Genomic DNA, 20,559 nt, shown 5'->3' on the forward strand with positions numbered 1-20,559 from the left:
TTGAAATAGGTAAGCTAGGTAAGGTATAGCTGGGTGCCTTGTGTGAGTGGTGGGGTATGCTGATGTGCGGCGAGGTGTGTTGTGAGTGGGTGGGCCCCCCCCCCCCCCCCTTCACATCAAAGCCATACTCTCACGACGGGTAACACAAGAATAACTGCGGTCACATTTCCAATCATCTGTTACACGACTACTCGGCGGTCGCACTTCCTCAGTCGAGCTCTCCACCCTCAGGATCACAGCAGGCCGAGGCACAGCTGAGGAAGGGTTGGCGGGGAGGCTTGCGCCATCCAGGTAGGGCATAGGTGCTGGGGGTTACCTGCGCGAGGCCCCTAACCTGCCGCACTCTTGCCAAGCCTCGCCAGGAGCCAACCTTCAGCCCTGAGAAAACTCTTATTTCCAATAGAAAAAATAATTGCGGGTCTGTGTTTACGTTCGGTGGGGGGAGAGTCTTGTCCCCCACACCCAGACGCACTCGACTTTTGGTTATGAATAATGTGAGAGTCTTTGTAGTGGCGAGGGTGAGGCTGCCCGTGAGTGGTAACCCTGGCCTCATCTTCAACCTGTTGCGTCATCGTCGACACCCGGGGCGGACCCCACTGCCCGGCCGCCGCACCATAACAACTCTTAATTAAAGGGAGCGGAGAGGCTGATGTGCTGTGTCTTTCCCGGCGCGCCTGTTGTGGGTCTGGCCGTCCTGGTGGCATCTGAGAGAAACAGTATAAACAAAGGCTACTCGAGACCTATTTCGTGAGGACCGCCGCTACCATGTTGATGGAGTGACGCGCTACTGGGCAGCCGGGTTCACCCAGCCCTCCCCTGGGTCCCAGCACACAGCTGGGCTCGGGCTACTCAGGGGTGCCTTGGCTTCGCTGAGCCTTCCGGCCGCTGCCAAGGCCCAAAGATACTGAAGATAATTTAGATTACAGTTGCGCTGAGGTAATATATCACGTCGGCGGGTCCTGGCGAGGCGGTAGCGGCCTCATAATGAGTCGAGAGCCTCTTCTTAGGGCAAGCCTCCGCCACCCACCCCTCGAGAGGGCACATAATCCTTCATGACAGCGTACCATTAACAAGTGAAAGTGCCAAATTACATGCTATAATGAGCCATCCTGAGGCTCCACATGTTTATTCAGCCGAAAGAAATCGTCGTTACCGCGCCTCACCGAAGCCACTCAGGGCGGTGACGGTGTCCAGTGAGACACACACACACACACACACACACACACACACACACCATCGTCCTCCTCATCGTCATTATCATCATCCATCTCTTCGTAACGACTCATGCCAACGTTTTCAGTTCTTCGTGACGCTTACTCGCTTAGATTTAGCGAATACAGTCTAATCTCGGCGGCGACAATCGTATACCTGGAGCCCCTGAGCCTCTATCCTCAGCCACATGGCAGGTAGTACGCGCGCTGAGGAGCCAGGCTGAGGAGGGCCGGCGCTGACAGGGGGCGACCCGAGGCTCACCCACGCTGGCCCGAGAAGGAAGAGGACGCGGCGGTTGCTTACGAGTGACTGTGTGAGTGATGTGGCTCGAGGAGAGGCGTCAGGAGGGAGGGAGGCAGGTAACGAGGAGGAAGGAACAGATGCGAGGAGGGAGTACATCAAGGGCCTGTAGAAGCGCCGTACAAGGAGAAATCACGTGAAAATAAAAACGGCGGTAAAAACTGAAGCACTTACCATTCAAGATGAAAGATAAAGCCCTGATGAATGTTAAAATAAACAGATCAAATTCCTCTCCTTCTCTCTCTCTCTCTCTCTCTCTCTCTCTCTCTCTCTCTCTCTCTCTCTCTCTCTCTCTCTCTCTCTCTCTCTCTCTCTCTCTCTCTCTCGCCGTTAGTAGATGCGCAATACATCAGTCAGTATACGCGTAGAGGGCGCCTGAGGGGCCTCCACAACCTTCGAGAGGGCCAGGACGTGCCTCGGTAATGGGCTGGGGCGCGACAGGCGGCATGAAGCCAACCGGGGCCGCCTTCCCTCCCTGGACGCGGCGGTGGGCTCGCGGGTTGCCGGGCTCCAGTACGCCCACTGAGTAATTGTAAGGGGGAGAGACGCGGGTCTGAGTGATGTTGGCTAATTTAGATCAAGGGAACAAGAGGCTACAAGGCCCTCCATAGCTACCCCCTCCCCCCCTCCCCCCGCCTAACTTCTCGACCCCCGACCCCTCGACCCTCAACCTCAGCCCCCGACCAGACCACAGCCCCCTCCGGTATGCCACTCCCTTCCCCCCCTCCTCTTTCAAACAGTCTCCCGTCCTGCCACCCCCCACTCCCCCCTCATTCCTGACCGACCTCTCGCCCCTACACCACCATACCAGTCCGTAAATAACCACTACGATCACCATATCCGCCCCTAAGCAACTTACACTACCATCACCATAGCTTCCTCTACAGCAACTTTTTTGTGCTTTTGTGCAGCGGATTTTAATAAATCATCATGGACCCTTTATTATTATAATTTTATTATTTAATTTATTTAAATCATTCCATCCCAATGTGACTGTAAAGTAAAAAAAGTTTTTGATTTTGTGCAAAAAATAGGAAATTTATGTTTTTTTGCCGAAAATTTGACTGAAATCGATATTAAAATTATCCCCTGCTTTACAATTCCTCCACCCCTGGGGAAGTCCGGGGACCCACTTAAGAAACACTGCTCTACAGTACCATCACCTTACCCTCCCCTACACTACCATCACCATAACCGCCTCTCCATTACCATTACCAAACCGTCCCTCCATTCCCATCACCATACTCAAGATTTACAACCATCATCATACCAATACACTACCATCACCATTCTCACCCTTACACTGTCTACACCATCACCATTCTCACCCCCTACACTATGACATAACCCAACCTTTAACACCACACTCCACACTCATCTTTCCTGACACCATATCTGAGTCACCACCACCACCATCACCATCAGTATCATTCGACACGTCAACCCACGCAACGCCTACCACGTGAATGTTTCTATCAGTGGGTCTGTCTTTTCTTTTGTTCTCCTTGTACAAAAGTGACATTAGTATTAGTATATGTATAAGTAGTAGTAGCAGTAGTAGTAGTAGTAGTAGTAGTGGTCGTAGTAGCAGTAGTAGTAGTGGTCGTAGTAGTAGCAGAAGGAGGAGGAGGAAGGAGGAGGAGGATGGGGAGGAGGAGGAGGAAGAGGAGTGGTAGTAGTAGCAGGGAAGAATACACACACACACACACACACACACACACACACACACACACACACACACACACACAATGAGTTATTAAAACGGAGGATTAACGATATCATCAGAAGTAAGCGAGTGAACGAAAAAAATATTTGAAGCATTTCCGATAACCTTGAGAAAAAAGTGAAAAAAAAAAATGAAATCGTTATATATCAAAAAGACATAAAAAAAAGAATACTAATAATCCGTGGATAGTTAATGGAACCAGAAACGATCAGCAACACTTGAAACAAAAACAATAAACAAAAAAATAAATACGCGTGATAAAATTCCGAAGTTCCCCTTTTCTTCTTCCCATCTTCTCTCTCTCTCTCTCTCTCTCTCTCTCTCTCTCTCTCTCTCTCTCCAGGGATGCGGAGGGAGGAGGGGGGAGGGGGAGGAGCACGGGTTGGAGAGATGGGAGGGGACTGACCTCCCAAATATTACATAAAAGTTTTGCATGTGACAGTGGTATCAATTACTGGCGGGGGAGTGGAGGGAAGAAAAGGATGGGAGAGAAGGAGGAGGAGAGAGAGAGAGAGAGAGAGAGAGAGAGAGAGAGAGAGAGAGAGAGAGAGAGAGAGAGAGAGAGAGAGAGAGAGAGAGAGAGAGAGAGAGATTGTGGTTGCAAGGGTCAGTGGCGGCGGTGGTGGTGGTAAGGATAGTGGAGACGGGGATAGTAGTTACGGAGATAGTGGTAAGTGGAATGGTGGTAGTAATAGTGTTTGTGGTCATAGTGGTGGTGGTGGTGGTGGTGAGGGGATTGTGCTGATAATTGTGGTACTGGTAACTATAATTAATGTAAAAAATGAAGTGATGGTGGTGATGGTGTGGAGGTGGGTATGGTGGTGGTGGTGATAGTTCGGGTTGTGGTGGTGGTGGTGGAGGGGAAGGTGGAAGGTTGTGGTCGTCGTGGAGGTGGTGGTGATTTCAACGAACTGTTATATAGCTATCCAAAGGAGATTTCAATGCACCATACACAAGTGAGCTTATCTTGAGTGGTTAGGAAACGGATAACTGAGAAAACATAGAAACATGGACGACCACACAAAGTCTTATGGGTGCCTTCCATAGTAACTCAATCTATTCACGAGGTCCTTAAGTGGCCTGTGGATCAGATTAAAACGCTTGTGACACAGGAACGTTAAATTGATTCATATCTAAGGAAATAACGGGGAATGCAATTTTATAAAGGAATGGACCGTTTTTGTACAAACTTCCTCGGTAGAAAGGTTGTTTCAGTGACGGATAGAAGTGCAGGCGAAAGAGAAGGGGAAGGAGAAGTAAAAGTAGAAAATGGAGAAGGAGTAAAATAAATAAATAAACGAAGAAGAGGACCACTTGGTGTCCTTACCTGCTCGTAGTCCAGCCTGGAGGTGAGGGTGAAGACGCCGGTCTGTGGGTTGAGGGAGAAGACATCGTTGCCCCAGTCCGAGATGACCGTGTAGGACACCTGCCCGTTGGTCCCTTCGTCAGCATCCCACGCCGACACCTTGCCCACCTGTAGCAGAGAGAAGAAGGGGGTTAGTTACTGCGGTGCAATAAACAGCAACACAAAAAATATCATGAGAATAACGAGATGTTCCCCATTAGAAAAAGTTCCGTTTCATCCAGGAGCCCTACTGACACGACCAGTCCACTTATTCGTGTTGCTCGCCTAATGTTTCCTTCCGCTGGTTGGCAAACAGCGGCAAATCTCAGCGCTCCGCCGTCGCCTCATCATAAGCATCGCTCTCAGGAAATGAAGTGTTGCCGACTCTCTAAATCCTGTTTTGTGTTTATCGTTGACATAGAGCAGCGTGCAGCGCGGCCGCCACACGCCAGCCTCTCTGTTGACAGAGGCTAATCTTTCATACATTGTTCTGCGATAATTTTCAATAATTTGCATTGCAAATATACCATTAGGCATTTGCTTACATGATCCTACACAATCATTAAATAAATAAGTACATGAGTTCGAGCACGCATGCACAAACACACACACACACACACACACACACACACACACAGCAATGGACAAAACACTAGTTTCCATTGGAGCAATTCCTTGTAGGTGTCTGGGACGTGGTCTCCAGCCTTCTCTTAGCGTTCGTGCCAACACACACGAAGCCCTGAAATGCTTCAAATGACGTTAAAGATTGTCTTGCTGCTCCAGCCTCAGACGTGGCCCGCGGAAGGCTACATAGCACCCACGACCTGCAGTGAGGAGAAGCGGCTCCTACAGGTGGTGGCAGTCACCTAGCCCTTCAACTTTTGGTAGAAGCAGAATTTCATCTCAAAGTGGCCACAAAAATTGAATCAACCCTGCGGCAGCGGAGGGCATAATGAGGATGCAGTGTTCAGGGAAGATAACAAACGGCTCGAGGCGCCGTGGCCGCCGTCGCCACAGATGGATCCGTCAGATGCGGGCGCTGCATTAACCCGGGACTGGCGTGGCCCAGCCGAGGCTCCGGTGTCAGCCACGCCCACGCTGCCCGCCGCCTCTTCCTCTCTCCCTCGACGATTCTCGTGCAGTATTTACGATAATGAACTTATGAGGCTCCACGTCCTGCCCACGCCGTCACCGGCCGAGCAGCCAGCCCTAGGGGAGGCAGCGTCACTCCGGAGTTGTGATCAAGAACAGAAATACGGTCAGGCATGGTTTTGCTGGAGCGTTTAGAGGGTAGGAGTCTGTGCCCTCATTCCTTCAGTGGGGACATGTGATGTGAGGGATGTAACACTGCCTCCCCCACGCTCAGCGCCATCCACGACGGTGACGGGCGAAACACACTGATTGAGTCTCGCCATATCCAGAAGCTCATGCATAGTGGACGTCTCTTCCTCTGCCCCGCCCACTACAACCCCATCCCCTAATCTCTCTCTCTCTCTCTCTCTCTCTCTCTCTCTCTCTCTCTCTCTCTCTCTCTCTCTCTCTCTCTCTCTCTCTCTCTCTCTCTCTCTCTCTCTCTCTCTCTCTCTCTCTCTCTCTCTCTCTCTCTTTTGTAACGCATCCTTTATTTTTTTACTCTCTTCAGTTCTGTTGTACATTATTTTCCTGTTCCCCACTTCCAAACTAAACAAACTACTGTCAACAGACAAATGAATATAAAACCATGGAGATATGTAAGGCGAACCAAAAGTTTGGGGAGGATACACAATGCAGAACTATGAACTCCGTAACACACACACACACACACACACACACACACACACGCAAATAATCTCTCTCTCTCTCTCTCTCTCTCTCTCTCTCTCTCTCTCTCTCTCTCTCTCTCTCTCTCTCTCTCTCTCTCTCTCTCTCTCTCTCATGCTAGACACCAGACATTTTAAGCTAGACAACTTCGTAAGATCAATGACCACACAAATATCGCCCCGCAACTAACAAACGCGTGTCGCCTCTATGGAAGATCATCACGAGAGCACCGACGACTAAATACGGGAGGAGGGGAAGGGAAGAAGAGGACCCAGAACTTGAGCCTCTACGATAAAGAGCACACAAAAAAGTAGGAACCTCGCCTCCACTCTTTCTTTTCCCCGACCAGAAGAGAAAAAAAAAATCAGCTGAGCCTTGAAACTGGATACCTGTGCTTGCCCAAGGCCCGGTAAAAACTAGACAGGTGTGTGGTTGTGTGGAATGAGTGAATTTCTAATCTTGAATGATGTAGTAGGGGGATGAGGTGCCTATTTCATTGTTTTTTCTCTTTTCTCCGGTAACATTCTTTGAGCAGTTTTTAAGATGCGATTTGGTATAAGTGAGATTCCCGCTTACATCGCGATAATGTGTGTAGCGATGCGAGGAATGCCGCGAGAATAGCAGGTAGTGGCGAGGTGTAGCTGAGAGACAAAGGAGTAGGCGGCAGTAAAAGATAACCATTAGCAAATAAACGCAAAGGAATCAAGGAAAAAGAAGAGAAAAGCCGAAGAATATAAAATGAAACGAAGGTACTGAAACAAAACAGAGGTCATGAGGAGAAACGGCATTAAAGTCACTATATATTTAAGCGAAAGAAACAAAAAAGAAAGCACTGATATTTGCAAGATAGATAAGAAATAAGGAAGAGTAGGAGGCCGTGGCGAAATGAAGACCAGCTTAACACAAAGAGCGAGCCAACTGTGAGTAAATCAAAGCCTCCGACAGAGAGGAACACGTTTAGAGAGCGTAATGAAAAGAGGCGAGTAAAAAGGAAAAAGGTTAAAAGAAAGACAAGGAAGGGGTTACAAAAGGCAAAAAAAGAAAAAAAGAAAAAAGATAAGACGAAGGAATGACTGACAGAATAGGAAGACTAATAAGAGGAAAGTCGGGAAATGAAAAAGTGAGATGAAATTTGCCAGACGTATAGGTGGTAAGGGAAAAGAAAGAAAACGCCGAGGAAAATAAAATGGAAGATGACGGTATAAGAAAAGATAAGGCAGACGAAAGACACAGAATGATACAGAGAAGTAGGAGCGTCCGTTAGGTAAGGAGAAGAAATAAATGGAAATGAAATGAAGGAGAAGAATGAGGAGCAAGAAATGAAGAGAAGACGCAAGGATAATGGGAGAATAAAGAAAAAAGAAAACGAGATAAAAGGAAAAGCAGAAACTGGAATAATATAGGAACATACGGTATACATGAAAAGACAAATAAAAAGTGAATGAAGAAAATGAAAAATATACGGGAAAGAAAAAGAGATGAAGAAAAACAGAAACACAAAATATGAAAAGAAGAATGATGGAGAAGGGAAGGCTAAAGAGTAGGTAAAGGAATAAAAACAGGAAAAAGAGAAATGCAGAAAAATAAGAATGAACAGAAAAAGCGAGAAAAAAAATAGCAGACGCAAGAGACGGAGGAAGGATGAAGAGTGACTAGCCCCTGGCACGCACCCACCTCACCCGACAGCTCCCCCAGCACCCCCCATCCGACACCCTCTCCACAGCCCCCCTTCACCTGCCCCCCCAGACACCCCACCACCACCACTCCAACCTGAGCTGCGGCGCGGGATTTAAGCTCATGAACTTTGACCTCGCTTGACCCCCGCCAGTCATAGCGCACCTGCCTGCACGCACCGCTGAGGGACTTCCAAGATGAATTAAGGGAGAGGGCACCACTGTTATCGGCTCCTCTGTCTGAAGCGAACGAATAAACAATAATTTTCCTTTGCTTAAGAAAAGGCGAGGCGGAGTCCCGTAATATTTCAGTCAAATGATTAAAATAACACCAAATGAAAATGCGTTAAATAAGAACACATTGATCACCTTTTTTTATATTTCTTGGAAAATGAAGCCATATTAGAAAAAAAACCTGGCAATTCCATTTTCAATCCCCCGTCCTCTCACCACGCTGATGTAAAGGTGAACGAAATCAGGTTTCCAGTGAGATTTGATTCATACTTATCTTGGTCAGCACGTGTTTCGATTGGCTTCGTAGTTGGTGCAAATAAAAATTAATGAAATGATTGTGTACACCGACACGCATAGAAGTAAGAAAAGATGTTCAGAAAAAAAAAGTTTGTACGCAATAACCAGGAAAAGAACGGTGTTTAGTTCTTTCGAAACCAACTGCAAGACATAAAAAAAGGTCACCTACGTTTTCTTTGAACATTTTCATAAGGATTTATCTGAATTATCTTAATTAATATTATGGTACTCTGCCTCACAAGCCTTTGAAGTAGCAAACCAGAGATTCTGAGCCTTTTCCTTTGAACCTCCCATAGGAAACAATTCTAGATTTCTGCTTTCAACTTACACACAGTTTAAAAGCCCCGCTCCTCTACAATGAACATCTCCACCCCCCACCCCCCCACAATCCGCCCCTCTTCCCTTCCGAACCAACCTGTGTACCCCTGCCGGATAAATGGATAAAAGTAATTTCATCCAAAAATATGTATTTCCAAAAATATGTATTACACTTAAGAATTTATTGTTTAGGTATTGAGGTCTACAACACACACACACACACACACACACACACACACACACACACACACACACACACACACACACACACACACTAATAGGTTACAAGTTACTTAAAAAATAATCCTAAAACACCTCCCAACACTCACCTGGGAGCCCCTGTCGGCGTCCTCGGGGATGTCGAAAGAGTAGGCGGGCTCGTGGAACACCGGCGGGTTGTCGTTGGTGTCCGTCACCTGCAGGAGAGAGTCAACAGGTATTAGTCATAAGGATCCCACATATAAACAAAGGAGTAATGAATCATTGTTAAATTGCTCAACTCTTCCCGGCTGAATGTTGAGTACAATATCATGGAATTACAATGCACACTTTTAAAACTACTGAATCGGAAAATAAATACATACTTAATAATTACACGAAATCGTAAAAGAATAAAAGTTAAAGAAGGAGTTACGAGTATGTACGTAAATGTTAGGTATATCAGAGTTCAGGTTCTTTTACTTTTCTTTTCTTTTTCGTTAACAATTACACGAAATCGTAGAAAAAAATCAAAGTTAAAAAAGGAGTTACGAGTATGTACGTAAATGTTAGGTATATAAGACTTCAGTTTCTTTTACTTTTCTTTTCCCGCTCCTCCAACATAAATAATGGGCATCAGAGGAAAGGTGTTGTACATAAGAGAAAAGGAAAAGGAAAAAAAAGTCATGATGTGTTTAGATTCTCTCTCTTTTGATCCTCCTCCCCTTCCTCGTCCCATTATCTGTTTTCCAACCAAACTCATTATTCATCTTCCGGGCGCTTATTTGTTTTTCTTCTTCGCTCATTCGCTTAAATAATGGGGGAGATGCCATAACTCTTACGCTAACATTCCTTTCCCTTTCCTTCCCTTCGCCTCCTCCTCCTCCTCCTGTTTCTCTACGTCTACTCCACTAGCATTCTTTCAGTCTTTCTTCGCACTCCTCTATTATCCATCTATCCCCTCCTCTCTTTGTGTCTTATAATGTGATTCCCTGTTACCTTTGTCCCTTATTTTCTCGTCTTTGGCTTGATGATCTTTCCTTTACTCCTCACCCTACACTCCAAGACTTACTACTCACCCCTACATGTCCATCCACGTCATACTCCTCCGTCTATCTATGTTCACTGTTGTCTAGTTTACCCAACACATCATCCCCGACACCTCGACCAAGGCATGTCACTATATCCTGAACTCCGAGCATCCTCACCCTTCCCTCCAGTACATGTGTCCACCCACCTCAAATTTCTCCTATTTCCTTATATTCCCCGTCGCCAGGTCCCCCTACACTACGACCCGAGGCCTCTTCCAAGCCAGGTGGCCCTAAATCAGGCGGCGATGGGTGTAATCAGCGGGAAGGACAGTAATCCCGTGATCTGCATACATCACTAATGACTTGATCAATCTCCCGCGACACATCACAGACAAGCCTTGGGACGGGCGCCACCCACTCAGCCTGCCCCGCCCCTTCCTGTGTGTTTGTGTTTGTGTGTGTGTGTGTGTGTGTGTGTGTGTGTGTGTGTGTGTGTGTGTGTGTGTGTGTGTGTGTGTGTAAGGGAGGGAGGGAGGGAGAGAGGGAGACGGGGGGTGGGAGGGGGGGGACTGTGTGGGGGGAAGGGAAGCGACCGAGAACCTGTAATTTAATATCTGTACAAACTCACGCCAAGATCATTCGTTTAGTTTTTGTCTCTATGGAGCTTTGTCGCCCCTTTTTCTTATGCCCCTATTCGATGGTTCCTCCTCCTCTTCCTCCTTCTCCTTCACCACCACCATCACCTCCTCCTCCTCCTCCTCCTCCTCCTTAAGCCTCCCTAGCACGTTGACATTTCCGTAGCCTGATCGTAGTAATCAGTCCCTCGGTACATAATTGCGTGGTCCCCGTCTCCGTCTGTCCCGGGTTAAGAGTCTGTATTGCCGCTCAACACTTCTACTCGTCCTCTCCGTGTTTAGTGTCTTGTCTCGTGTTAGTTGTTTGTTGCTGAAATATTCGCTAAGGGCCTGGTCCGAGTCTCCATTTGTTCCTGGAGTTATCAATTTGTTTTATGGCTCAGCACGTGCATTCCTCTACGTGTTTAGTACCAGGTTCCGTGTTGTTCGCTACTATCTAAAATGATCCCCGTGTATATTTATTTTCGCACTGTTCCTTCTGTTTATTTTTTCATCATCCTTTTATAGTATTTCAGATAACTACGCATGTTTTATGTCATCATGCACGCTTAAAATGTCCTCAGTGTGTCGTATTTGATTTGATAGACTTCGAAGCCTAGCTCCCAATCTTCGTGTCACCTAAGTCTCGCACTGTCTTCCTCGCCACACATATGATGAAACAGTATTTTTTTTATTTATTCCACACAGGCCTAAAGCTTAAGGGCCGTGTCTTCATCCTCTAAATGTTCCTAAGCATTGCATCCATCACCTCAACGGCACCTTAACCTGCCGCGGCGCCCCCTACTCGGTACGATTTGGATGTCCACAAGCTCTCTCTTCAGCCAAACTCGTCTTTTCGTTAAGCAAAAACTATATTGTCCCGATACTCTGGGTAGCAATGACCTTAGCTAACGGGAACGCTTCGCAAATCAATACTAGCATTTACTCATCATCATCATCATCTTTATCCACTACTACTTTTTACAGTCCATTGTACGACAAACCTTCCCGAGCGGGCTCCACCTCTCTCTATCTGACGTTAGGGTACTCTATCCTACTTATGTATGCAGTCTAATTTCATCCCTCCACCTGGTTTTCTGTCTGTGCTGACCTCTACAATTCCTGGGCTGCCATTCGTTATCGGTCTGTTATCAGTACTAAGCATAATATAAGCCGCCCAGGTCCATCTCTTATTTTAATCGCCATTAGAATATCTTCAACCTTTATCTGCTCCCTAATCCATGATGCTCACCTCCACTCAATAATAATGCCACGTAAGTCAGGCGGATAGTGTTCTAATGATGCTCTAGGCGGCAATAATGACAGCCGGGGCGATGCCTTAAACTCGTGCAATCAGTAATAATAATCGCCAATAACAACGCGCCATGACTAGTTGACGATTTGCTCCACGCCAACCCCGCATTATCGACTGTTGCTTTCTATTCCTATCGTCAGTTGCTGCCTTTTGGGAAGAACACTCGTCTATCGGAGCCAATTTCAAGGTACTTTATCGTGTAACTGCCTCTACCCTCAGTCACTGCAGATTCCAAAGACGCTGCTTAAAACACGAAGATTCTATCCGAAACGCCGTCTCTACTTTGCCATCTCCTCTACATGTCGACTGAATCATACGCATGTCTCAGTGTTTTGTCCATGGTCCAGCGTGTCCAATATCTATCTATCCTCATACATCATCCTACCATGTCCTATGCTATCCCATCGTATCTCATGCAACCCTACCGTGTTCTGCAAATGTCCTACTGTTCCCAATCCAAACGACCCTCCTACATTATCCCACTATGCCCTAGCCATGCCCCCAACGTATCCCATGCATGGCTTACCGTATTCTGTCCCTGGTTCGCCGTGTCCTGCCTTTTTCCAACTGCTCCCATACCACACAAGCTTCCTACTTTATCCCACTATGTCCTATCCGTGCCCATAACATATCCCATGCCCGAGTTACCTTATTCTGTTCCTGTTTCACCGTGTCTTGCCTATATCAGACTGTCTCCCCTCAGTATAACGCTCCTGCCTGTCGTTCTGTCCTTGTTCCACCGTGTCCTGCCTATAACCGACTGTCTCCCATCAGTATACCGCTCCTGCCCTTCCATCCGCCTCCATTCATCGTCGTGTTCCATCCCAATCGCGTAAATTTTTAAGCGTGTCTTTAAGTGTGCGACCATAATTCATCGCCTTGACCTGCCCGTGTTCAGCTCATGTCCTGCCGTGTCCAAAGCGTGTTCTACGAGCGTCGTGTCTTGTGCAACCCATGTCCTTCAGTGCCCCAGGACACACGGGACACGGGGCCGACCAGGAGGGAACCCACAGCCCTCCAGCTAACACAAACACTCACAGATTATGATTATTACTGGCTCGCAACCCCCGCCCCCCCTACCTCTCCCTCCCCCTCCACCTCCTCCTCCTCCTCCTCCCTAACTACCTACCCTGCCTCCCTTACTCATTTTCTTTCTCTTTTTCTTTCTCTCGTTTTCTCTGTTTCTATTTCTTTTTGTCCGTCCGTCTGTCTTTTTCTCTTTCTCTTTCTCCGTCTTTTGCTTTTCTCTCTCTCTCTCTCTCTCTCTCTCTCTCTCTCTCTCTCTCTCTCTCTCTCTCTCTCTCTCTCTCTCTCTCTCTCTCTCTGTCCTTTCATCTTCAAGTATGTCCTTTTTTTCAGGTTTTTGCCCCTAACTTCTCCCCAACACACACACACACACACACACACACACACACACACACACACACACAGAACAATGTCGAATGTCTGGTTCCTGTCTTCCTCCTCTCCCACATCGCATTCCTGTCTGTTTCTCTTTCTCTTTGTCTGTTAGTGCGTGTGTGTGTGTGTGTGTGTGTGTGTGTGTGTGTGTGTGATATTACCCCTGCTTTCATGTGCGTGTTTTTCCGTGTGTGTCAGTTTTTTTTTTTTCTTCTTTTTTTTTATACTTTTTGCGAGTGGGTACAGTCCAAGAGGTTGACATAAAAAGAGTGTTCGGGTGGCCGCGATAGCCGATCCAACACAACATTGGTTCATATCACACTCGACCAACCCGCGACATTCTTTCTTCTCCTCCTACACCATTTATTTTTCCTTCTTACTTACTTCAAAATATTTTCCTCCTCTTTCTCTTTCTCCTTCGCATTCTTCCCCAACTCAACTCCTCCTACATCTTTTTTTGGTCTTTAAATACCCAATCATCTCTCTCTCTCTCTCTCTCTCTCTCTCTCTCTCTCTCTCTCTCTCTCTCTCTCTCTCTCTCTCTCTCTCTCTCTCTCTCTCTCTCTCTCTCTCTCTCTCTCTCTCTCTCTCTCTCCCTCTCCCCCCCTTGCACCTACACGCCACCTCACCTCCCTCCACCTGTCCACCTCCCGCATCCTCCCTACTCTCCTCTGACCTCCTCCTCCTCCTCTTCTCCCTCCATCTCCCTTATTCCCGGTTTTCTTATCGCCTTCCTCATTCCTGGCTTCTGTAACACCGTGAGGCTTCCCATTGTCTTCCATTCATTCATTCTTCCATCTTCTTCTCTTCTCGTATACTGGTTTTCGCTTCCTCATTCTTAGTTACTCTGTGTCGTCTTCTCCTTCTCCTCCTCCTTCCTTCATCTCTCATTCACCCACAGCCTCCGTATGTGTGACTGTATTAATCTCGTTATCTTCTCGTATAGTGATCTTCGTTTCCTCGTTATTACTTACCTTGTGATCCTCGTCCTCCTCCTTCCTTCTTCTCTCATTCATCCACAGCCTCCGTATCTCCGACTGTATTCATCTCGTTATCTTCTCATGTTGTGGTTTTTATTTCCTCTTTCTTTGCTCCTCCTCCGTTTCCTCCTTCCTTTCCCCATTCACACGCAGTCTTCACTTCTTTGACCGTCTTCATCTCACAATCTTCTTATAGGCCTACTTGTTTTCCTTTTTTCTCATTTTTGGTTACCCTCTGCTGCTATATCTCACCCTCCTGCTTTTCCTCCTCTTTCTTTTTTTCTTCCTGTTCTTCCATTTCCTTCTTCCTTTTCCCATTCACTCGCAGTCTCCACTCTTTTTACCGTCTTCCATCTCCTAATCTTCTTATGCCTGTTTTCCTTTTTCTCAGTTTTTAGTTACCCTCTGCCGCTACATCCCCCTCTTGCTTGTCCTCCTCCTCCTCCCTTTTTTCTGATATCTTTTTCTAGTTCACTCGCAGCCTCCACTTCTTTGTCTGTCTTCATCTCGTAATCTTCTAATAGTTTCTTTCCTTTTTCTCATTTTTAGTTTCCCTCTGCTTCTCCACCTCTTTCTCTTCTTCCTGATTCTGTTCCTCCTCCTTCTCTATACTCTGTTTTTGCCATTCCTTTCTCCCATCCGTCCCGCCTCCTCCCTCCCTTCCTTCACTCTCTGCTCACATAATTCCATGGCATCGCAGCCACTTCGTTCCCTCCCCTCCGTCATTCCGCTTAATAACTCGACACGCACACATGACACAAACGTCTTCCCTCTTTATTCTTCCATCTTCTTCCTCTTCCTCCCTTTCTTCCTTTTCCGTCTTTTTTCCTCTTTATTCTCTCTTTATTCTTTCATCTTCTTCCTCTTCCTCCCTTTCTTCCTTTTCCGTCTTTTTTCCTCTTTATTCTTCCATCTTCTTCCTCTTCCTCCCTTTCTTCCTTTTCCGTCTTTTTTTCCTCTTTATTCTCTCTTTATTCTTCCATCTTCTTCCTCTTCCTCCCTTTCTTCCTTTTCCGTCTTTTTTCCTCTTTCTTTTTCATCTTCCTATTCAACTACCATCACCACCACAGCCACCACCATTACAGACATCACCACAACAACCAACACCACAGCCATGACCTTACTCCGTCTTCCTTACCCATCCCACTACCACCACCATCACCACCACCACCACCGCAACTAATAATATACCATCACCATATAACACTCACCACCATCACGACCATTGCCATAGTCAGAACTCTCTCACTACCACGACCAGCACCGTCATCATTACAGTCATCACCACCGCCGCCACCACCACCACCACTACCAACACCATCACCTCCACTACCATTTCCAGGGCCACTGTTTGTATTTCCTCCATCGCCTTTTCCGTATCTTCGACTTTTCTCTCCTTCACCGCCCATTACGCCACACAAACGACCTCCTCCTCCTCTTCCTCCTCCTCTTTCCCTCCTTCTATGTTCCCTCAGAAGGTTCCTCGCCTCACTTTCCTTCCCTTGATCCTTTATTCTCCCATAGTCTCTGCCTCCCTCCCTTCCTCCCTTGCTCAATCTTTTTCTCCTTCCCTTCCTCCCTTGCTCAATCTTTTCCCCCTTCCCTTCCTCCCTTATTCTCTCTCCATCAATGTCCAGATTTTCCACCCTTCCTTCCTTTCTCCCTCCCTTCCTCCCTTCGTCTGATGAGCAAATTGTTGTAGCGGTACCGGCCCACAGATTGAAGGGAGGAAAGCACACAAATGGAGGCGTGGAGGGAGGGAAGGAAGGAAGGCGGGAAGGGAAGGATGGAGACGCGTGCGACCTGGCGGAATGGACCAAATATGGGACGGACGCAGCCTTCTCCGTGACCCGCCTTCGTCACACTAGGCGGCGGCTGTGGTGGTGGTGGTGGTGGTGGTGGTTAACCTGCACCACTGCCCAACACCTTTACCATTATCTCTCTCTCTCTCTCTCTCTCTCTCTCTCTCTCTCTCTCTCTCTCTCTCTCTCTCTCTCTCTCTCTCTCTCTCTCTCTCTCTCTCTCTCTCTCTCTCTCTCTCTCTCTCTCTCTCTCTCCACGCCATTCATGAAAACACTTTAAGAACCAATGTCTGTTTTCTTAATTGTGAAGTGCGTGTGATGAAAAATAAAGGTGTGTGTGTGTGTGTGTGTGTGTGTGTGTGTGTGTGTGTGTGTGTGTGTGTGTGTGTATGTGTTGACTTGCGTTAAGGAGCGAGGGAAAGAGCAAGTGTGTGCAAATAAATATAAATTCACACGTTTGAAAAAAAAAATCCTCCGTCAGGTGTAAAAATGTAAAGAAGCTGCTGGAAAATTGCTTAGCACTTAACGTCTAACAGTGATTGCTTGGCGAGGTGCACCCGTCAGCGGGAGGTACGGCGGCGGTGTTCAGGTATGTGTGTATGTGTGTATGTATGTGTGTGTGTGTGTGTGTGTGTGTGTGTGTGTGTGTGTGTGAAGGGAGGAGGAGATGGAACAGACGCACAGAGGACGAGTATCAGGCGGATATTAACTGATGGAGACTCAATATAAGGTTTAAAGTCTTGATGTGTACGGAGGAGAGAAGGAGGAGGAGAAGGATGCGAGTGTAAACAGATATAAAGTGAGGGAGGAACTACTCCGAGGTATAAACAGCGTGAGGAAACAGTGAATAAGGTAAAGACTGAAGTGGTTAGAGTGTATAAATAAAACAAGTGATAGGTGCAAAACAGCCAACGAGTGTAAAGTAAAAACTATGGATAAGGCAAAAAATGTGAGTAGGTAGCGCATATGACTCGTGTGTATAGAGGATGGGGAGAATAAGAATGACAAAGAATAGAACCCTAATGAAAACTGTAGAATATTAGCACACGAGCATAATGAGAAACAGTAAGATAAAGATTGATAGAGGAAGATAGTATTTGACACGTCTAAAACATCTACACACGAGCGTAATATGAAGCGGGAAGGCTAGGATGAAAGAGTAGAGCAGATAGAGTACATTACGCGTGTTAAGTGTGTAGAAGATTATAGAAACGTAAGGGAAAACAATAAAGGAGGGGTCAAAGTATAAGGTAGAGTACATGACACGAGTAAAGAGTGTAGAAGATTATAGAAACGTAAGGGAAAACAATAAAGGAAGGGTCAAAGTATAAGGTAGAGTACATGACACGAGTAAAGAATGTAGAAGAACAGCAAAGGAACGGAAGGGAAATCAATATAGCACAGGTAAAAATAAAGTAAATGACATCACACGTGTAAAGAGTGAATGCGTGTATAAGAACAGCAATGGAACCTAAGAGGGAACAATACTGTGAACATAAATGAATAAAAGTATTGTAGAACATGAACGTAACGTAATAGTTAACAAGATAATAAAGATGAAAGTATTAAGTATATGACGGTTTAGAGCGTGCAACAGGAAAGGAGCGTAAGAGGAAACAGTATAATAAAGCTAAATATATAAGGTAAAGAACATGACACGTGTGCTGTGAAGAGTAATGGCAGACTAATGAGACGAAAATTACAGTGTAGGTCTAGAGCGCGGGAAGACCGAGAGGAAGTTGTAAGGTTGTAAGTTCACGTGATGCGAGACGAGTGTGGGGCGCGGCGGGCGGCTGGCTGGGGTTGAGGGGCGGGGCAGACCATGGCAGACGCACTTTGCAGAATTCAGGTATACAAGGAACTTTAGAGGATTTGACATTGTGATGGGAGGCGACGTGTCCTTCCATGATAAGTGTGTCTATTCCGTCATGCTAATTCAAGTTACCTAACCAGTATCTCCCCACTTTCACATTTTCGGCATCTCTTATGATCTGTATGATGACACCGTGCTGCGGATTTTATTCTCCCATTTAGTCTTTGATCAATCTCCTCCTTAGATGATTTTAAAACACTGAAACTAAACATTCCCTTTCTCATCACACCTTGAGGCAGACAGTGCTGCTTTGTACGGGGAGTCACCAACTGCCTGCCTTAGTTGGAATACAAAGATGATAATAATTATTAACTATCTCTATATTGCTCTCATAATAATTGAAAATGACTGATTATGTCCCTTAATTTTTCGTTAATAAAATTCGTAACAAAATAACAATAAATAGCTCTCTGCACACAATAAACTTCTATGCTTCACAATGAATGTATGATCCACGTGCATTGAGGACGTGGACATCCCAGCACGTGTACCCACGGTCATGATATGTCTCAAAAGTATTCAGACGAGTGTGATGGGAGCAGCGGCAGGTTAGACGGGTGACGGTGAGAAAAAGCTCCATCACACAACACAGTGAACTATAGGCGATACACACACCGAACTCGCATCATATTCCTTGAGTAGCAAGAGTTTTAACGTGAATGCTTTCGGTCGAGGCTACAAGGAATAAATCTGTGACGTTGTAAACATGATGCTGACAAAGTACTTGACACGCACCGTTCAACGTGGCAGGGTCGAGGTGGTACTGGCAGAAGTACTCTAATTAGATTCTGCGAGTGATAAGAATAATTTCTTCATTAATTTTATAGGTACGGCAATAACTGTAAAGATATAATGCTTTAATGAAGCGACCTGACGCTGCGAGCAGGGAGGCGCAGGTTAAAGAGACATAAAAGGGCCACGATTTGTGTGATCTGTTCGGGGAGCAGCGCAAGGTAAGCGAGCCAGCGAGGATGCACACAGCAGGTGGCTGTCTCGACCAGTGCCGTCAGAGGGGGAGGGAAGGCTCGTTCTGCTTGTTGTTTTACAATGAGTCTCAAGACTCACAAATGTGGGCATGCTCGGCGCAGCCTCGTTATTAAATAAATCATTTGTGTATTTGTTAAATCTTACTAATTACTTTTTTCTCTATACTTATTTTTGTTTTGACATGGACGACAAACGAAGGCAAACCAAGGGCGGAAATGAATGAATTAATCAACTGATTGAGAAATATCTGAGTAAATGAATTATTGAGTCAGTGAGTACGTAATATATTTTTTTTTGTTCAACTTGTTTCCTTTACCATAAGTAAAAATAAATAAAGATTTAAACATAAGTCTGAGAGAGAAAAGTATAGGTGTTTGCATACTCCATTATGTCTTTCAGATGTTCAAATTACGGAGCATGTAACAAAGGGATATTTAGAAGGTCAAGGACAGTGCTCTAAAGAAACTAGGAGTAGAAGGAGTAATGCCAAGGCGTAAGGGGAGAGAGAGGAGTGTGTGTTCCCACGACCCACGGGGCTACAGCAGCACTGCCAGGCTGCGGGAAGGAGAGGGAAAGACAGAGCGGCGCCTCACCTCGATGAAGATGGTGGTGTCGGTGTGCTGCACGCCGTCGTCGGCACGCACCGTCAGGTCGTATTGGCTCTTGGTCTCTCGGTCGAGGGTGTCCTGGAGGCTGAGGTGGCCCGTGGCGGCGTCCAGCGTGAACTTGTTGTCGTCGCCGCCCACGATGGAGTAGGTGAGGGTGCCGGGGGTGTCGGGGTCAGTGGCCTTGAGAATGGCGATGCGGCGCCCCGCCAGCATGTCTTCCGAGACGGTGTAGTGCAGCGGGGAGTCGCCGAAGGAGGGCGGAGAGTCGTTCTTGTCCAGCACCGTCACCATCACCTGTGGGAGGAACACCTGGTCAGTATGGTTACCGCAGTGCCTACTGTAGTAACGTAGATACCTGGTGACGTGCGCACATGAAACTATATCGTTATTGCAATGATTGTGGAAAAAAATGCAACACAAATCTCGATTCTTGACTAAACATAATTCCACTGCAATAAACAAATGGTAATATAACCTATCAATATGCACAGTTAATAAGCTTGTTGACAAAAAAATAAATACAACGTCATACAAACAAAACACACACACACACACACACACACACACACACACACACACACACACACACACACACACACACACACGCGAGCATCATTATCATCAATAGCACCACCACCAAAAGCATCAGTGGCAACATCAACAACAATAACATTCGTAACAACAACAGAATACCTCGGCATCAGTGGCCCCGCGGAACACACACGAAAACACCACACACCGGCCTTAGTGGGAGTGACGCTGGCGACAAACTCTCCGCTAATCTCACGTGTGGTCCTGATAAAGTTACCTCGGCATAAGCGACGGCGGCGCAGTACATATCCACC

The 20,559-nt window shown here is 46.6% G+C and overlaps 1 protein-coding gene across 1 annotated transcript in view; it reads right to left on the reverse strand.

Moving 5' to 3' along the window:
* LOC127001579 (cadherin-related tumor suppressor-like) overlaps positions 1–20,117 on the reverse strand; it is a 74,758-nt gene extending 54,641 nt beyond the window's left edge. The window contains exons 1-3 of the mRNA XM_050866360.1: positions 19,700–20,117; positions 9,235–9,321; positions 4,566–4,712 (exon numbers count right to left, since the gene is read on the reverse strand). Of these exons, the coding sequence (XP_050722317.1) occupies positions 4,566–4,712; positions 9,235–9,321; positions 19,700–20,005 (540 nt within the window). The 5' untranslated portion in view covers positions 20,006–20,117. The remainder of the gene's footprint in view (positions 1–4,565; positions 4,713–9,234; positions 9,322–19,699) is intronic.
* Positions 20,118–20,559: the final 442 nt, after the last annotated feature.

Source organism: Eriocheir sinensis, chromosome 21 (assembly GCF_024679095.1).
Source record: "Eriocheir sinensis breed Jianghai 21 chromosome 21, ASM2467909v1, whole genome shotgun sequence".
Lineage (NCBI taxonomy): Eukaryota > Metazoa > Arthropoda > Malacostraca > Decapoda > Varunidae > Eriocheir > Eriocheir sinensis.